Below are 18,893 nucleotides of genomic sequence, written 5' to 3' on the forward strand. Positions count from 1 at the left end.
AGCAGTCCTCCTGCCTCAGCCTCCCAGAGTGCTAGGATTACAGACATGAGCCACCACAGCCCCCCTGAAGATTTCTTTTTGACTGTCTTTTTAAACCATAATCAACATTTCTCAAGATTTATGGTACAAATTCATTTCTATGAAATTGATCCTATGTTAAGCCCTTGAGAAATAAGTTGTAAAAATGCTTATTGGCAAAAAGAACTAATGACCATGATAAAACAAATGAAAAATAGCACCATTTTTGTTTTGATTAGAAACGAAAACTACCAAGTTCATGGTTTTAAATAATAAAAAGTTCCTGTCCTAAAATATTTTATAGGATTATACTAACATTTATAATTGCTAATTTGATATATTTATATAAAATGCTGATTACAAAACCTTGATTTTTTTTTCCTGAGATAATTCATCATAAACTTTCCATGTCTCTGTGCTTTTAGTGATAGTTCAAGATTGCCCGCGTATATGATTTCTTCCTACTTCTTACAGGTCTTCATTAGAATTCATTGTTAATCATAAATTAGTTTTAATGGATTGTTCATTTTAAGTTCAATTCTATTTTCTCTTCTGTACTAAAACAAAAATAGCAAATAACTCACCTGAGAATTTCAGAGGAGGAATTGCCTCACATAGGCTTCCTGCCTGGAAGGGTCATACTTCTCTCCCTGATAGGGCAAGGAGGCATGAGAACACGTTGATGTTAGAGTGAATGGGGACTGCCAGGCAAGTGGCATTGACATTCTGGCACACTGGAGAGTAAATAAAGAAGCTTGATTCCAAAAAGAATAGAACTATGTTGACTAAATATTGGAAATCACTTAGACCTTTAATTCTTAGATATGTTGTCTGTGCTATACAGATGACACTGAAAAAGTCTGTTTCCATATGAAATTGGTGGTAGATAATAAGCTTAGATTTTGCAGACACCTTACTTTGGCTTTGCTCAGGGTAGTGCCCACCCTGGAGAGTGAACCTCAAGATGGAGAGAAGGATGGGTGGCCAGGTCCCAAAAGAGCTAGCCTGAGCAGTAGACCTCCTCCTTTTTCCCAGTCCCACATTTCACATAAGGCATTTGTTTACAGGCTTTGGCTCCCTGACCTCAGGGGGAGAGTGATACTGAATGGGTATAAATGGATTTATATGGTTATCTCACATCAAGGTGGTGTTCTGTGTTTTAAATGAGTCATATGGAGATAGTTGTTACTTTGTGTTGGAATGCTACAAAAGTAGTTCATATTTACCATTATCTCATTTTATACCCCTAAATTGAGTTTAATTGTGAAAATTGTTAAAAATGGGAATATTTATATAATATATACACCTAAAAATCCTATTTTGGGGAAGATGGGGGCTTGCAATACTATTTTGGACTCAACCTGTATAATGTTTTTTCTGAAATTACTGTGATTAGGGCAATAAAAGTCTTTTTGGTAACATAATTTGTTCCAATTTTAGAAACTTTGTTAATTAAAATGAATATAAAATTTTCATTTAGCAGCTTTAATACAAACCTGAAGATAGAGTTTGAGAGATTGATTTAATAAATAATGACTTAATGAAGGGCACCCAGTATTGTACCAGAAACAAAGTTAGCAGGTATAATATGTGATTTCATTTTCCAAATAATTGTTTACTTTTTTTCATAAGTAAAGATTTAATGTGCTAATAAAATAGATTTAGTTACATTCCATTTCTCTGCTTCTCAAAAAAACTGTAGATATACTTACTTCCCATTCTCTCTTCATGTCCGTCTTCATCGGGCCTTATGCCTCCACTGTCCCGTGATACTGCTCTTGTCACAGTGATGAACAGGCTCTGTGCTGCCGGGTTTTCCAGTTACATCTTTCCCCATTGTGCACCACCTCTCACCTGCATGGTCAGTTGACCGCTACCTCTTGGTTCACAGTGGTTTTTCCTCAAGGCTTCTATGACCCCAGATTTTTTTTGCTTCCTACCTTTCTCATTCACAGAGCATCTGGGTAATAGAATGCTTAGCACCAAGTCCTGGACTTACTCTTTTTCCATTCTTCATCCCATATTTGTCAGCACTGTCAGCAAACATGTTCTACCTTCAAAGAATATCTCAAATCTATTCATTTTCTTCCATTTCTACAGCGTGTTCTTTAATCCAAGGCAGTGTAGGGTTTCTTGAGCTTCCTAACTTATTTTCCTGCCTCCATTTTTACCCTCTAGGATCCATTTTCCACATAGTATCAAGAATTATTTAAAAAAATGAGAATTTTAATCCATATAGGATCCAGATTTAAACAAAAAGCAAAAATCTTTAACCAGGTCACTGCCTTGCATAAAACTCTTCTGGTAGACCTCTTAGTGCACTTAGAGTAAAATGTTTGTTTTTGTAGTTTGTTTACTATATTCTGTCAAGCCCTACTTAATTTGGCTGCTGCCTGCTTTCTTAGCACATAGAGCTATGCTTACTATATACCATGTTCAGGTTTTTGCAGTTGCTCATCTTCTGGTCAGATAGGGTCATTTAGATCAGATATTTACCTCTTCGGAGTGGTTTTCCATAACCACTTTGTATACATTGCTTCCCTCACCTTACCTTAACAGTCACTCTAGCCTTTATTCTGTTTTATTTTCTTCATATCACATGTCATATCTGAAATGATTTATTGTTTGTTTATTGTCTAATTTCCCCAGTTAGAATGTGTGTTCATAACGGCAAGAAAGGGCTTTGTGTGCTCTGTTCTTCACTTGTTAGAGCATTACCTGGCATATCAGAGGGGCTCAGTAAGTCCTGTTGATTGGACAAAGGAATAAATGTCCCCTCAAATTTACTTAGAAAAGATAATTTTTTTCCCCTTTTAGTTTTAACTTACTTCCTTTGCTTCTCAGATTTAAAATGTGAAAGGTCAGTGTATTTTTGTCATCAGTCTGTGAAGTTACGCTAAGAATACCAAGTACTTTCAAATGGAGAAAAATTTTTTCTTTTTTATTTTAAGGGAGACATTAGAAGTATCAGTACTTTAAAGTTTACTAGAAAATTACTGAGATTGCAGATTGGAATTTTTGATATATTGTGACCCTTAGAATCTGAAAAACAATGTACTAGAACTTAGGTGCAGCCTTTGTTACATGATATTTAGCTCTTGAAGATGGTTTTCAAGTATGTAAAATTAAGCATATTAATCTAAGAAACTCTCTCCACATTCATAGGATGTAATCCCTGTTCATTACTACCTAATACCTCCACCCACAAAGACTAAGAATGGCAGCAAAGATAAGGAAAAAGATCCAGAAAAAGAGAAAGATTTAAAAGAAGAGTTTACTGAAGCATTACGAGATCTTAAAATTCAATGGATGACAAAGTAGGTTTTTAAATGTATTTTAATTCTTCAAATGTTTAGTTTTATTTTCCTGCTTAAAACAATATTGTGTATATATGCATACACTATCTTCAAAAATGTTAACAGTAGATAGTAGGATTACAGGTGCTTTTAAATTTTCTTGTATTTATATTTTTGTAATTACCTTTTGTGATAAGAAATGTTTTAAATATTTTAATAACTTATTCTAATTTTGTCTTAGAAGAGAATTTTATTGGAAAGTATAAAAAGAGCAAATAAAAATCACCTTGGCCCACACTCCAAAGATTGTCATTGTCCTATTATTATTTTTCTTTGTATTTGTACATGTAGCAGTATAACAAAGTATATCCTAGTTCTTTAATTACTTTCTTATTATATATTAGCCCTATAAAATACCATTTTTAATGACTGGGTTTATGTATGCAGTGTTATTGATTTAAACATTTTATTTGGTATATGTTCATAGCTTTTCTCTATAATGCTGAAATTTTGATTGCATCTTAAAAGTATAATTATTGAATCAAGTGTTAATTTTTAAAAGTCATCTTGATGTTTTGTCAAATTGCTTTCTTAGATTGATTATAATAATTTATACTCCATCTAGCAGTGTATATGTACACCACCACAGGATGCAAAAAAAGCCATTATTGGCTCTGTTAAATTACATTTCTTTAATTATTATTAAAAGTGAGCTCTTTTGATGTTACCCTTCATTGTATACTTTCTGTCAATTGAACATATTCTTTGTCCATTTTTCTACGGAGACATTGGATTTTTCTTGTCAATTTAAACTTTTTAGTATAAAAGATATTAATGTTTTTCTATACTTGTCACAGATTTTCCCCCAGCTTATTCTTTGACTTTTAGTTTACTTTTTACATAGTAGAAATTTTTTCTATGTGGTTGAATCAATTGCTTTTTCCATTTGTTATGCAGTATTTCTTTTACCACTAATTTTCTGTGGGAGTCGTCTTTAGCTATGTATTCAAGTTATATGGTCTTAGAGGGAACAGAAGTCATCATAATGTGAAAATAATTTTCAAAGATTGAACCATTGTAATGTCAGTTCACATTGAAATTACCTTTCCATGTAAAACTAGGTTGTATCTTTACCAGAAGTCAAAGTCTTTAGGTCTGTCTCTAGCTGATTGTAGGATTTTGTAAACATCAAGAAAGTGAAAAGAACAACCTATAAAATGAGAGAAAATATTTGCAAATCATATACCTCTAAGAAGCTTATATCCAGAATTTATAAAGTCTCTTACAAATCAGTAATACAAAAGCAAATGTCCCAATTTTAAAAATGAGCAAAGAATCTGAATAGTCATTTCTGTAAAGAAAATATACAAATGGCCAACAAGCTCATGAAAAGATGCTCAACATCATTAGTCTTCAGGAAAGTGCACATAAAACCCGCAATGAAATACCACTTCACGTTCACTAGGTTAGCTAGAATCAAAGTCAGATAAGTTTTGGCAAGTATAGGGAGAAAGAATCCTCAGACATTGCTGGTAGAAATGCAAAATGGTGAAGCCTTTTTGGAAAACAATCTTGCTGTTCTTCAAATGATTAAACATAGTTTCCATATACCCCATCAGTTCCACTCCCTTGTATATACCCAAGAAAAATAAAAACCTATATTCACACAAAAACTTACACACGAAAGTTAATAGCAGCATTATTCAAGCCCAAAAGGTGGAAACAACCCAAATGTCTATTAGCTGATGAATAGATAAACAAAATGTGGTATAGCCATACACTCAAATACTATTCAGCCACAAAAAAGACTGATGCATGCTACAGCATGAGTGAACCTTGAAAACAGTATGCTAAGTAGAAGTAGCCAGTAACAAAAAAACCACATATTATATGATTCCATTCATATTAAATGTCCAGAATAGGGAATTCTTTAGAGACAGGAAATAGATTAGTGCTTGATGAAGGCTGTGGGGGCTGGGGGAGGGTTGATAGCTAAAGGGTATGAGAGTTTCTTTTTGTGTTAATGAAGATGTTTTAATGTTGACTGTGGTGATGGTTGCATATATCTGTTAATATACTAAAAACCATTGAAATATATACTTTTAAAATGGATGAATTATATGATATGTGAAATATATCTCTTTTTAAAGAATGAAATTCTTTAAAATTTTATTTTTGTTTTTAAAAAATGAAATTGCAAATCTTGTAAAACATGCATGAGTCAGTGAAATTAATGCAAATGATATTAGAGAATAAGACTAATTATTCACAAAGGCATAACAAATGTGATTAGACTATTCAGAAACATCAAGGAGAAAAACTGAAAAGGTTCTTGACCCAATAGGTATTTTAGAAGAAAACAGCAAAGAATTTAGAGATCCTTTTTAGAATTTATGAAGCCTTAGACTATTTTTTGGAGAAAAACCCTCTCTATAATTAAGCTGTAGTAGTTTTTAAGTGTAAAGCGAAAATGTTGGTTTTGCTGTTGTATAATTGTTGGAGGGGGTGGAAAGAAAAAAACAACTTGATTTTGTACTAAGAATTGGTACAGATTTTGTTGTGTAAGTTAAATTTATTTTCATAAAAAGTTCCACTATCAAAATCCCAGTCAACCTTATTTTTATACTATCACTATGCAATTTTGGTAATATTTTAAGTGAATTTAATGTAAGTGACCTGTCTCTGATGCTAGTTATTTACCATTTGGATATTAATTTGGATTGTTTTAACCCTGTGGAAGAATTGCCATAGTTTGATTCAGGTTCCCCATCTGGGAACATGGAGTGTCCTTTTTATTCATTCAAGACTTCAGAATTTTCAGAAAAGTTTAAAATTTTCTTCTTGTAGATCTTAGATATTTCTAAATATTTTAATCTTTCATGCTATTTGTGAATATTTTTCCTCCTTTTTAACAAATTAATTACAGCTAGTATGTAAGAAAGCTATTGATGCATATTTTTATCTGAACATCATATTGAACTCTTAATTTAAATAATTTTCAGTTTGATTTTCTTGGTTTTATAGGTAAGCATTTATACTACCTGCCAATAATGAAATCCTTGTCAAAATGATAATTCTTGTCAACCACTATACTTCTATTTCAAATTGATGCCATATTTTATTGACTGGAAATTTCCAAACAATGTTGAATAATACAGAAGACAGAAATTTTTTTTTTTGAAGAAAAAAGTGAATGTTTCTCTCTTTCTTACATACATAGGCTGGATTCTAGTGACATTTATAATGAATTGAAAGAAACATACCCTAATTATCTTCCTCTGTACGTTGCACGACTTCATCAGTTGGATGCTGAAAAGGTTGGACATGTTCATTCTTTGTATCTTGTTGGTAATATTAGATAAGGATTGTGTTTTGAATAAAAGTGCATCACTGTCTTTTATTCTTACTGATTAAAAACATGTTTCTTCAAACTTAATGTTGTATTAAGCTGTTTTCATTAAGGTAATTACAGAAGCTGACCACTACTATGAGTTTAGTTTAGCATTCTTGTACATGTTTGGTTAGTGAGAGTAGTAATAGAGAGGACGCCCTAAGGATTGTTTTTGTGACCTTAACTTACAGGGCAAGGAGCAAAAAGCAGTGGTCCTGGCCAGTTGGAAATCTAAACAATTTCACTAATAGAATTATTCCTACTTTGCATTAATTTTGTTAGTGATTCTCGTTTGTGAGAATTGGCCATAGTTCCAGACTGTCCTAACATGGACCAGCTTTCATTAGTAATCAAGGCAGTTAGGAAGGTGCTAGCCATAACCAATTAAAAATCACTAAGGGTTTAGAGTGAACTAGAAAGTGTTCAAAGGAGACTTCTTAAAAGACTTTAACAAGAGAGAAGCAGATTTCTGAGAACACGCTGATAATCACATGTAGACCCTGTTGGTTATAATCTTGTTTACTCTTTGTGTTTTTAATGATGGATTAGAAAGGATTTGTTTCATCAGCTAGTCCTTTTTGTTTCTTCTGGTTTTATGTAGTGTGGGACCAGAGTAATAACATATCCAGTCACATTTCTAGAATCTTAAGATACACAGAAAAAGAGTTGCCTTTGGTAAAAAAAAAAAAAAAAAAAAGAACACTTTACATTTTTATGAGCTTTATATTTTGCTTACTATCACCATTGAGCTCCAGCAAGGAATGTAAATTAGGTATTTTCACATCTGAGCTCCAGGTTTCTAGAGATGTTGGCAATTACACAAACCACATTAAGAGGTGGCACAGAGCCCCTAGGCTGCAAGTAGATGACATAGTCCTCTCACAATTCAGTTGCAACTCTACAGAAGTGAAAATGCTTTCATGTACTGATTGATCTACTGATTTTTCGTTATTTCGTTTTTCTTCCCCAGGAACGAATGAAAAGACTTAACGAAATTGTTGAAGCTGCAAATGCTGTTATTTCTCATATAGATCAGACAGCCCTCGCAGTTTATATTGCAATGAAGACTGATCCCAGGCCTGATGCAGCTACTATAAAAAAGTACCTAACCAGTAAATAATCTTCCTTGCATCTCATTTCTTAGTTACTTGTTTAAAAAGTAGGGACTAATGTTATGGAAGATAATGCTCTTCCAGTGTTTGTTGTATCTTTATAATTAGGATTATCAGTATTTGGATAGTCTCTCCTTAGAAATTTTGTAATAATTTTAAGACTAAGCCCAAGAAAAGTAGTTTGCTTTCTCTACCATGTGCTGTTGAGGGAGAGGGACTTGAATAGCTGTGATGAGACAGTCCAGGCACTTGAGGATTTGTGTGAACTGGACCATATAGAGAAGGCAAAAGCATAACACCCAATAAAATTAATTTTTAAACTATTTATTGACCAGTAGCATGATAAACCTAAAATTTAGTTTGTAATGCTTAGTGAAATAAATGATAAAAAATAAAATCAGATTAAAATTATCTGGCAACTTTAGTGTTATGGAATTGACTTTACAGTATGACGTGAGGAGAATTTATACTTTAGCTTTTACAACACCTAATGTTATCTATATGTATGTAGAGAAGCTTACCAGGGTTTATGCGTGATTGGTATGGTTGCTTCCATCTAGATCATTTCCATATGTTGGTGTGAACAAACTGCCATTTGAACCAAGCTGCCATTTGAACTAATAAACTAAAACTGTTGCAGTTGCCTGAAAGTACTGTGATTGTCCTTAAAAAATTTTAGCAGTTTCAGTATTTCATTCTCCATAAAACATTTGGATTCTATACTGCTAGAACTCTTGCCATTATATTGGTTATATTGATATTATAGGATCTTACAACTCTTACAAGCAATAATTTTCAAGTAGAATAAAATTTATTTAAAATTGGTTATTTGGTCATTGTTAGTACTCTTCCATATTTTCCAAAAGAATCTTAAAACATTGCCATTTTGTTTTTGTTAATGGTAATAATAATGGTATAGCCACCATTTATTAAGTGACAATTATGTACAAGTGACTATTTGGGGCATTTTAAATACATTATCTCATTTAAATTTAGTCTTCCAGACAACATGTGAAATAGGGATATTTTTAACCCTCCTTTATATTATAGAAGAGGAAACTGAAGTTCAGAGAGATGAGATGACTTGGCTAAGGTTCCAGTGCTAGGAAGTGGGAAACCCAGCAGTCAAACCAGGGTCTGTCTCCAAAGCCTGTCCCTTTCTTTTCTCCTTAAATTCCTACTCCCTTCTTGAGAAAATGAACATAACCTCAAAAATTCTCATAGAAAAAAGCAGGCATATCACCACCTTGCCTCCCCATCCTTGTTGTTTTCCTTCCATTTTAGGGTGAGAAGACTTTGTCTGGCAGGGGTGGGAGAACCTGCAGCCTTGGGGCCACATGTGGCCTTCTGGATCCTTGAGTGCAGCCTTTTGACCAAATCCAAATTTTACAGAACAAGTCCTTTTAATAAGGGATGTTATGGCTCATTTTAAAATTTCAGTAAATATTAAGGTTCATGTTTTCTAAATTTTACCATCCACAGAGGAAATTAAATTCCATATTTAAGTGAGGCAGAAATACAATATTAGTTTTGTTTTGTTAGTCTTTTTTCTCACTATTTTTTAAATCTCAGTTTTTTATAAAAATTCTACTCTTTGGAGAATGCTGGGCACTGACTCCAATGGCTATCAGAAATAAACTGGGATAAAACTAGAAAGGAGCCATAAAACCTTGTAAAAATGCAAAGAGTGAAGCTACTTTACGTTTTAGTAGCATTGGATCAGCTTGTCCATCCTTGTAATTAAGGTATTTTTCTCCAGGCCTTTGCTTCGGCCTGACTGAAATGGATTCTGACCAGGTTGTTTGTTTTTGAACAGAGTACCATATCCAGACTAGAAATCCATTGCTTTCAAGATAAGATGCTATCAGAAAATATTTACTATTTCATATAAGTGTTATCTTTTGGCAAGTAGCAGCAGACTTAAACATTGATTTCTCATTTCTGTGCAAAATTGCTTTCACTTAAATCACTCATGTCAAAAATTATAGCCATTTTATAGTCTTAAAAATGATAACTTTTGTTGCTCATCTGTTTTAGGTAAATTGAAACTGCACTTTACATACTTAAACATTAAAATATCTGATTCAAATTAAGTTGCTTCCTAAAATGTACCTATTATCACCTTAATGGGTACCTAATTAAATTTAATCCAAAAGATGTTTATTGAGCAAATATTACATGCAAGGCGTCACTGAGAGGGACTTAAGAAATGAACAAGGCAGACCCTCTCTAGTCTTAGAAAATTTATAGTCCAGAGGATGAAATTGCCAAATAGGAAGTGATTAAGAGATACATGAAATATAATAAATATTTTAAAATGTAAAAAGCCTATGGGAAGGAAAGCCAACTTTCTTCTGAGTGGGAAAAGCCTCATAGATTAACAAGGTATTCAACCTTAGTCAGTCAGTACTAAGTTACAAGAAGGTGGTAAAGGAATATTCCAGGTTTAGAGAATTTAGATTATTGGATCAGAGGGTGCTAAAATAGAAAGGGATTTCACAGGTAATTTAATCAAGCTCTGATGAGAACAGAACACCTGGGTCATCTCCAGCTTGCCTTCTGAATTCTGCATCCTTCCAGCCCTTCTCTTGGCAGCCAGGACCCTTCAGTCAGTATTAGCATGGATCAGGAAATTTGCCCATCAGTCCATTTCCGTTCCAGCGTCCCCTTTCTCTTCACAAAATAGGGATAATAATTGTGCCTGACTCCTGGGGCTGTTGTAAATGGTAGGTGAAGTACTGCTAGGAAGACATGAAGGATGGCACCTGGCATCTGAGGGGTGTGAGGCTCAGTAAATTAGAAGCTCTGTCAATGCCCCACAGCTCCTAAGTCCCCAAAAGCTATTCAGAAATCCTTTTGTTCTTCAGTCCAGAGTAACCAAGCAGTCTCCAGACACATTTCCACAAAAAGGGAGTGAAAGTTGGTTCTTTAAAAGCTTTGAAACTTTGCTGATAAACACTTAGGCGTCTTTTAGGCATAGTTTCATCTACATTGCAAATGTATTGAGGTTGATAACTGCCCTCTTAGATGAACTCTGCAAATGTGAAAGAATTTGGCAGCTCTAGTATCCACATTGCCTCCCCACTCGCTTTCAAGGTACAGAATCAAATGGGCTTTGAACCTCTGAGAATGCCCCAGTCTTGGGAAACGTTTCAGAAGCAGCATTTTCCATGATACTTAGCCTTCATGTTCCCTACCATGTAGCCTCTTAAATTAACGGCACTCCTAGGCACGCAGGATTAGTGGCTGAGCCCTTGAGCCCTCAAATTGTTGGTTTGATAATTGTCTTTCCTCCTGATTTTGTTGATTGTATAATCCTAGCAGATTTCACAGGTTGCACATTTCACTCTGGTTCCTTCAGAACCACTCTTACTGTTAGACAACTCATCCCACATCTAAGTGCCTCATTGTCATTTCCTCAGCACTTTTAGTCCTGGTTGTCTTCACATGTGTTGAGTTGAACAGAATGTTTCAAATAAACATTCCAGAGACTGAGGCTTTTTCCTGGGGTATACGTTGTTATTATGTTTCATTCAACAGTGAAATGATTTGTTGAGTGTCTGTTCTTTGCTGGGCATTTTCTTAGGCACTTGGAATGCACTGGGGGAAGACAAAGATGGATGCCCCAAAGCAAGGCAGTTTACCATAAAGATTAAGAGCACAGATTCCAGAACCAGACTGCTGAGCTTAGAAGCCTAGATCTGCCACTTCCTAACTGGAGGACTTTGAACAAATTTCCTCTCATCTCTTTGGAACTCAGTTTACTCCTTTGTAAAATGGCAGTAATTAACAGTATCTTAATAGAATTGTTTTGAGTGTGAGTGAATTAATAAGTTAAAATGCTAAGACAGTTGCTGACTCATTCAAAGTAAGATTATATTTGTTTGCTCTAGTCATAAAGTTCTTGACTAGAATAACCTCTGTGCCTACACATGGGCTAATATGTAATACAGTAATTACATTTATAAGAAATCTAAGGACTTACAAGATATTGGCTTGATTAAGAGATACGTAGCTAACAGAATTTAGAATAGCGATTAATCTTTCAACTCTATTGCTTATGACATTGTTTCAAGCAGGTACAGCTATGCTAACTCATTTAATCATGTGTGTATTATAGTGGCTCATTTGATGTTTATTAATAATAAGGCATTTTATTTGATGAACAGTGCAAAAGTATGCACGTGAATATATAATATTTCTGCATTATAAATCTTCGGCAAAAGAATGCATGAATTTAATTTCAGGTAAGACTCTTTTAAAGACATTTTACTGATATGTGACGTATTTTTTGATTTGCTATACAGCGATATGGACAAACAAAAATCTACCCTGGTAGATGCCCTTTGTAGGAAAGGATGTGCGCTGGCAGACCATCTTCTTCACACACAGGCTCCCGATGGGGCTGTTTCAAGTGATTTAGAAGGAAAAGAAGAGGAGGGAGAAAGTACTTTGGATTCTCTGGCAGAAACATTTTGGGAAACTACAAAATGGACTGATCTTTTTGACAATAAGGTAATCTTTCTGCTTCTTGTTTTACAACGGTTCTTGGGGTTACCTGACAAACTTCTCTTGTGCCTCATTGCTTGCCAGAAGAGGAGGAGGCTCATCTCTGAAGAAGCTGAAGAAGACTTTCTGTTTAGCCTGATACCGTGTGTGTCTTACCTGTTTTAAAAACATTTAGCCATCATTTTATCTGAGTGCAAAGTGGCTGTTTAACGACAATAATTTTGAAAACACTTTGAGAATATATGTAGTAGTCTTTTAGTTAAACCAGTTATGTGTAAAGCTGACATAAAGTCTTATAGAAATTGTCTTCAGGCCTCCCCACATCTATTCATGTGCTAATTTGTTGGTGGTCAAAGATTAGGAGGGGGAGAGGGGAGTATACTTGTTAGTTTAGGTATTCTTTATTTTCCTCAAAACTCTTCAACTTCCAAATAACTGTCATCTTGATTTGTAGCTAATCAGTTTTAAAACCCAGTTTTGGTAAAAGTAACATTGATGAACTTACTTGGATTTTAGTTACACAAACATTTCAAATCCCTTTAGCTCTCCACTATAATTCTTAGCAGTAGAAGTTATATAACTACAAGTTTTTATCAGTCTTTCTTTCCTGTGGAGATAAAGGAAATAAAATAAGTGAAATCAGTAGGATTCTCCTCACCCAGCCCAGAGGAGAAAAAATCATTTTGTTTTAGTAGATAGATGCTTGTTCTCAGGATTAATTATGATAATTTGCAGTAAAAAACTGAGGAAGTAGGAAAAAATTCTTCTATATGCTTCAGATTTTCCCAATACAGAACAGTGTATTTTCCCAATACATTTATGGCAGGTACTCAATCATATTCATGAAACTGAAGGAATCAGTATTGCACCAGAGATTAAGATTCGGATCTGAAATTAGACCCCTTCAATTTCCCTCTAACCACTTTTATCCGTGACCTCAGGCAGGTTACTAAATTTTGATGCCTCACTTTGTTATTACACTACCTACCCTATAGGCCATTAGGAATGAGTATTAAGCACTTGGAAGGTCCCCAACAATGTTTGCTGTTACTGTTAACAGTTACTGGGGGGGCCTGCTATGTGCCAAACACTGCTGGCTGCTGGAAACATAAAGACCAATAATAACCTGGTCCCTGTCTTTGAGGAATGTAACAGAGATCGATAAACATTTGGTGACCATCATAATAAAATTGTCATAGATACTTCTGTTTTTGCAATAGTACTATATTGGGAGCTTTGCATTGTATTATCTGTGTACCACATTTATGGCAATAATTGTTCAACACTTTACTTGGCTTTAGAGTACAAATCAGTGTAACACAGCAGTCCCCAACCTTTTTGTCACCAGGGACTGATTTCATAGAAGATAATTTTTCCACAGATTGGGGTGGAGGGAGAGGTGGAGTCAGGTGGTGATGCGAGCAACAGGGAGCAGCTGTAAATACAGATGAAGCTTCACTCACGTGCTGCTCCCCTGCTGTGCTGCCTGGTTCCTAACAGGCCATGGACTGGTACAGATCCGAGGCCCGGGTATTGGAGACCGAAGATGTAACGGGATTCCTCTCCTTGAGTACATTCTCCACATTCTAAAGTGGAGACCAGAAATATAAATAAATGATTACAAGTATATTTGACAAGTATAAAACTTGTACAAAAGGAGCATGTTTATATATATAATCTAATGCTTTTTTTTGTTTGTTTGTTTTACTTTTTTCCTCATTTGTGGTTTTGGTAATTTATACCTGCAGTCTCCCACTCCTGATGTGTGGGCCACACATCAGGAGGTGAGCAGCAGGCAAGGGAGTGAAGCTTCATCTGTATTTACAGCCACTCCCCATCGCTTGCATCACCGCCTGAGTTCCACCTCCTGTCAGATCAGCAGCAGCGTAAGATTCTCACAGGATTGTGAACCCTGCTGTAAACTCCACATGCAGGGGATCTAGGTTGCACGCTCCTTGTGAGAATCTAATACCTGATGATCTGAGGTGGAGCTGAGGCGGTGATGCTAGTGCTGGGAAGCGGCTGCAAATACAGATTATCATTAGCAGAGAGGTTTGACTGCACAGAGACCATAATAAATCAATTGCTGGCAGAGTCATATGAAAACCCTATCAGTAAGTGGCAAGTGACAATGTAATAATAATAGAAATAAAGTACGTAATAAATGTAATGCACTTGACTCATCCCAAAACCATTCCCCACCCACTTCTGGGTCCATGGAAAATTGTCTTTCATGAAACTGGTCTGTGGTGCCAAAAGGTTTGGGACCGCTGATTTGTAGTGACTATATTTTTGGATTCCTATCCCAATTTGCGTTTTTATAATTATTTTTGTTAGCTCTGGTTTCTTTTGCATGAAGAGGTTATTTTAAAATAGATTTCAACAGCTAGTGATTTTTCGTAATATTAGTTTTCTTCCCCAAAATAAATGATCTGTTCTAAGGAAAACCTGGCTCTTCTGAAGACATTAATTATTCTTTTAAAAATTCTTAAAGGTCGGGCACAGTGGCTCATGCCTATAATTCTAGCACTCTGAGAGGCCAAGGCGGGAGGGCTGCTTGAGCTCAGGAGTTTAAGACCAGTCTGAATAACAGTGAGATCCTGTCTCTACTAAAAATAGAAAAGTTAGCCAGGCATGGTGGTGCATGCCTATAGTCCCAGCTACTTGGGAGGCTGAGGCAGGAGGATCCCTTGAGCCCAGGAGCTTGAAGTTGCAGTGAACTACAATGATGTCATTGTACTCCATCCAGGGTGACAGAGTAAGACTCTTGTCTCAAAAAAAAAAGTTTTAAAAAATTTACTTGATGTAACATATTCATTTTAAAAGCTGTACTTCTGTTAAAACCTTAATTCTTTTATTATTAAAGCTATGTGCTTTAAAATGTAAATATATCGTAAATAAGCTTTATCTTTTTTCATATTCTAGGTTTTGACATTTGCATATAAGCATGCATTAGTAAATAAAATGTATGGGAGAGGCCTTAAATTTGCAACTAAACTTGTGGAAGAAAAACCAACAAAAGAAAACTGGAAAAATTGTATTCAAGTAAGTGGTTTTTAAAATGTCCCTGTTAAGTGTCACTTCAATATTGCATAGTAACAAGATAACTAGAAAAGTTTGGGGTGGAAATATATAAGAATACTGATTTTATCATGACCAGTTATACTTTAAGTAATGTAATGTGAATTATAAAATACATGAGAGACAGTCAATAAGCTATTTGAATTTTAAGAACATTTTTTACTCCTATCCATAAAATGTATGTTTAGCCTCAAATGTTTTCAGCAAGGACAAAATGCATTTTGAATCTTGTATAATTAGAAGACAGTTTTCCTTTTTGAAGGAACCAATTCCTCTTAAATACATATTTCGTCAATTCTAAAATGGTTGGACTTTTAGAGTTTATATTGAATTTTATTCTTCATTTGAGATGATAGGCCATTTTTGTTAATTATTTTATCATATATCAGATAGGCAGAGAAATTCTGTAGTTGAGTTTTCTGCACAAGTTAACTGTCAAGTATGAAATTGTCAAGTTTTTTTTATAAGCTTTTCATTACTGTAATCTTACCTTGTCTTTGGCCAATTGGTTTGCATGTATGAAGGCAGGGGATTTTGGTGGTGCCAGATGCACCTAAGGGGCTGATCTGGGTTACTTATACTTTATATTCAAAGTATGCTTTGGATGTAAAACGGACTGGTAGGTTCCTCTGAAAATTTTTGATAATTAGGGTAAAGTATAAGTTATCTTTGCTCTTAGAACTTTTTCTGTTTACCTTCACCAGTCAGTCCAAATTGTAAAACATTTAAAATTGGCTCCTTCAGATCTTTGATGAGATCAGGAAAATTCTCTCTGGAGCCAGTTGTTGATGTGTCTTGCATGATTCTCATCACATAAAATATAATCTGAGTACTTATGTCTGTGAAGCCAATGATCTCCCCCTGGACACTCACATCAGGGGTGTTTTAGAACTTGTCTCCCCTCTACTGTGCCCCGCTACTGTCTGTTCTCCACATGCCAGAAAAGATGTCTGGTGATTCTCCATCGCATTTGTAATAAGATCCAGACTCTCTCCTGTGGCCTAGAAGGTTCCTGCCTACCTCTGCAGCCCTGTCTCATACCACATTTGCCCTTATAAATTCTGCCTCTGCCACAGCAGCCTCTCTCTGCTTGGCTAAAGCAGCCACACCCTTTCCCAGAAGGATTTTAGCACTAACTGTTACAACTATATGGAAAGCTCTTCCCCTAGATTTTCAGAGATTTTTTTCTTGTCATTCAAATTCAGCTTAAATGTCACCTTCTCAGAGATCCTTTCTTGACTATCTAACTGCCCAGTTACTTTGTATTGTATCAGGTATTATTTTTACTATATGCCTGATAAATATCTTAATTATTTACTTGTTTATTCATCCATTTATTAATTTGCTTATTATTATTTGTTTTTCCTGAAAGTGGGAGTTGAGTTTGTTCGGTGCTGTTTTCCTGATGCTTAGAAGATGATTTGACTTAATAGTGGACACTCAGAAAAAATGAAAGGAAGTTAGGTTGGTAGGAAGGAATGGAACAAGTAGGTTAAGCTGGAAGGAAGAAAGGAAGACAGAAAGGTTAGTAGGAAAGAAGGGAAGAAGGAAAGTTGGTAGAGATAATAATCAGGCAGAAAGTTGGTTGATTAGTTGTTAGTTAAGAAAAGTTGATTGGTAGGAAGGACGGACTATGAGTGGATGGGTGGGTTGATGGAAGGAAGATTCTATATGCTACTACTTTGTTATTACTGAATATTTAATACAGAATTCACCCTCAATATTGAGCTTGAAAATCTGTCATTTCCCTTAGTAATATGTTGCTGTGTTTTGTTGTAGCTGATGAAGTTACTTGGATGGACTCATTGTGCATCTTTTACTGAAAACTGGCTCCCCATCATGTATCCTCCTGATTATTGCGTATTCTAAAATAGAAACCAAGACTTAAAATTTTTAAAAAGGAAGTTTTATAGTGAATGGATATAAACACAAATTTGTGGCATTTTTAGCCTAATGCATGTTTTCATCCACTATCAAATGCTGATTATTAAAATGATGTGTATTTATGAGATAATTCATTGGCGTGTGGCTTAATACATGTAAATCTAGACCTCTGACATCATGGTGTTTTCTTACTGCCTCACCATTGCTGGCTCAGGGATATGCCCTGCCTGCCAGCACCCAGGCCTTTGAGTTGGGTTGCAGCTTATACATGCATGATAGGTTTTGAACAGTAACTTTTAACTGCAAACCTGTAAAATTCTATTTTTTATTTTATAAATGAGAACAGGGTTTTAACATGCTCAACTTTTTTGTTTCAATTGTATGAAGGCCTTAAAAAAGCTACATTAAGCGTAGCTAAAATTATTTATTGGACTAAAAATTAAAAGAACTTCATTTCCAGATTTTTTTTTCTTTTTCTTTTTCTTTTTCTTTTTTGGCAAACGTTTACATTCAATTACAGGGGGGAAATGGCACAAATCCCTGGCAGTTGCTGGAGCATAACTGTTTCCGTAAATCTTCATCTTGGGATTATTACAGGCAAGTCATTTGAACATCCTCTTGAAGTGCAGAGCATCAGAATGAACTAATAATACATGTATAAGTGCCAGACAGCTAAATCTTTATCAGGTATTGTAAAGATACACATATGGTATGTTTATTAAAGTTGAAATAATGTAAAACACGTGAATAAATGTGCAAAACCAAGATCACAGTACACCATACGCACTCTATACCTTAATTTTTTTTTAATAAATAATAAAAGTGAATATTGAAGCTTCTTAAAGTTGGTCTTAATTTTTCATAAATAAAATTTGGGGTTATAACAATATATTAAATCCACAGACAAAAAAATTAAACATAAGGTAATTTATTTTATAATGTTTCTTATAGGCTTACAATTATTTGAATATATTTCCAGTTCTTATTGTGTGATTAACTTTTGTGTATGTTTAACTTTTTATTATTTTTATCCTTTTGGCTACAATACCTGCTTCTCTCATCATTAATGCATGAAATAAACACACACGTAAACAATATTAAAAAGTCTGTAGTTACTTATCTAATAGCAATGGTGTGTGTATGGTTTTTTAATCTTGTTTCCTTCAAATTTACCACTGCAAAAGACTGCAAAAATCTTCTCTGGTCATTCATGACTATTTTTGTTTCATCTCATGAAACCATTAGAACCTTTATGAGAAAATACAAATATGCATGTAAACTGCACACAATTTCTGGGGCATCTAGAGTCTAAAGACCATCCATGAGCAACCACATTTGCATTCTTGTACACATAGGCATACTTTCACCTGCACAGGTACAGGTCTCCATGTATACAGGCTTATTTAGTCCAATAAGGGAATCCAGAAGCTCAGAAAGGGTAGGATGACTTCCCAAGATTATATTGCTGATTGATTATTGATTATAGAAACCTGTTTTACAGCCCAGGTTTTGCCATTTTGAGGAATAGGAATCAGTAAACTGTGGCCCACAAGCCAAAACTGTACTGCTGCCTGTTTTTGTAAATTGTTTTATTGGAACAGA

The 18,893-nt window shown here is 34.8% G+C and overlaps 1 protein-coding gene across 4 annotated transcripts in view; it reads left to right on the top strand.

The window, feature by feature from the left end:
• TPP2 (tripeptidyl peptidase 2) overlaps positions 1–18,893 on the top strand; it is a 72,904-nt gene extending 54,011 nt beyond the window's left edge. For 2 of the 4 annotated variants that reach the window (XM_069467080.1, XM_069467081.1), the window contains 6 exons: positions 3,184–3,335; positions 6,535–6,631; positions 7,676–7,806; positions 12,125–12,332; positions 15,252–15,371; positions 17,187–18,893. In XM_069467080.1, the coding sequence (XP_069323181.1) occupies positions 3,184–3,335; positions 6,535–6,631; positions 7,676–7,806; positions 12,125–12,332; positions 15,252–15,371; positions 17,187–17,276 (798 nt within the window). In that variant the 3' untranslated portion in view covers positions 17,277–18,893. Of the gene's footprint in view, positions 1–3,183; positions 3,336–6,534; positions 6,632–7,675; positions 7,818–10,368; positions 10,472–11,046; positions 11,066–12,111; positions 12,333–15,251; positions 15,372–17,186 lie in introns of all 4 variants that reach the window. The other 2 variants (XM_069467079.1, XR_011233465.1) reach the window with 2 other exon arrangements.

The sequence above is a fragment of the Eulemur rufifrons genome, chromosome 4, assembly GCF_041146395.1.
Source record: "Eulemur rufifrons isolate Redbay chromosome 4, OSU_ERuf_1, whole genome shotgun sequence".
In the NCBI taxonomy this organism is placed as follows: domain Eukaryota; kingdom Metazoa; phylum Chordata; class Mammalia; order Primates; family Lemuridae; genus Eulemur; species Eulemur rufifrons.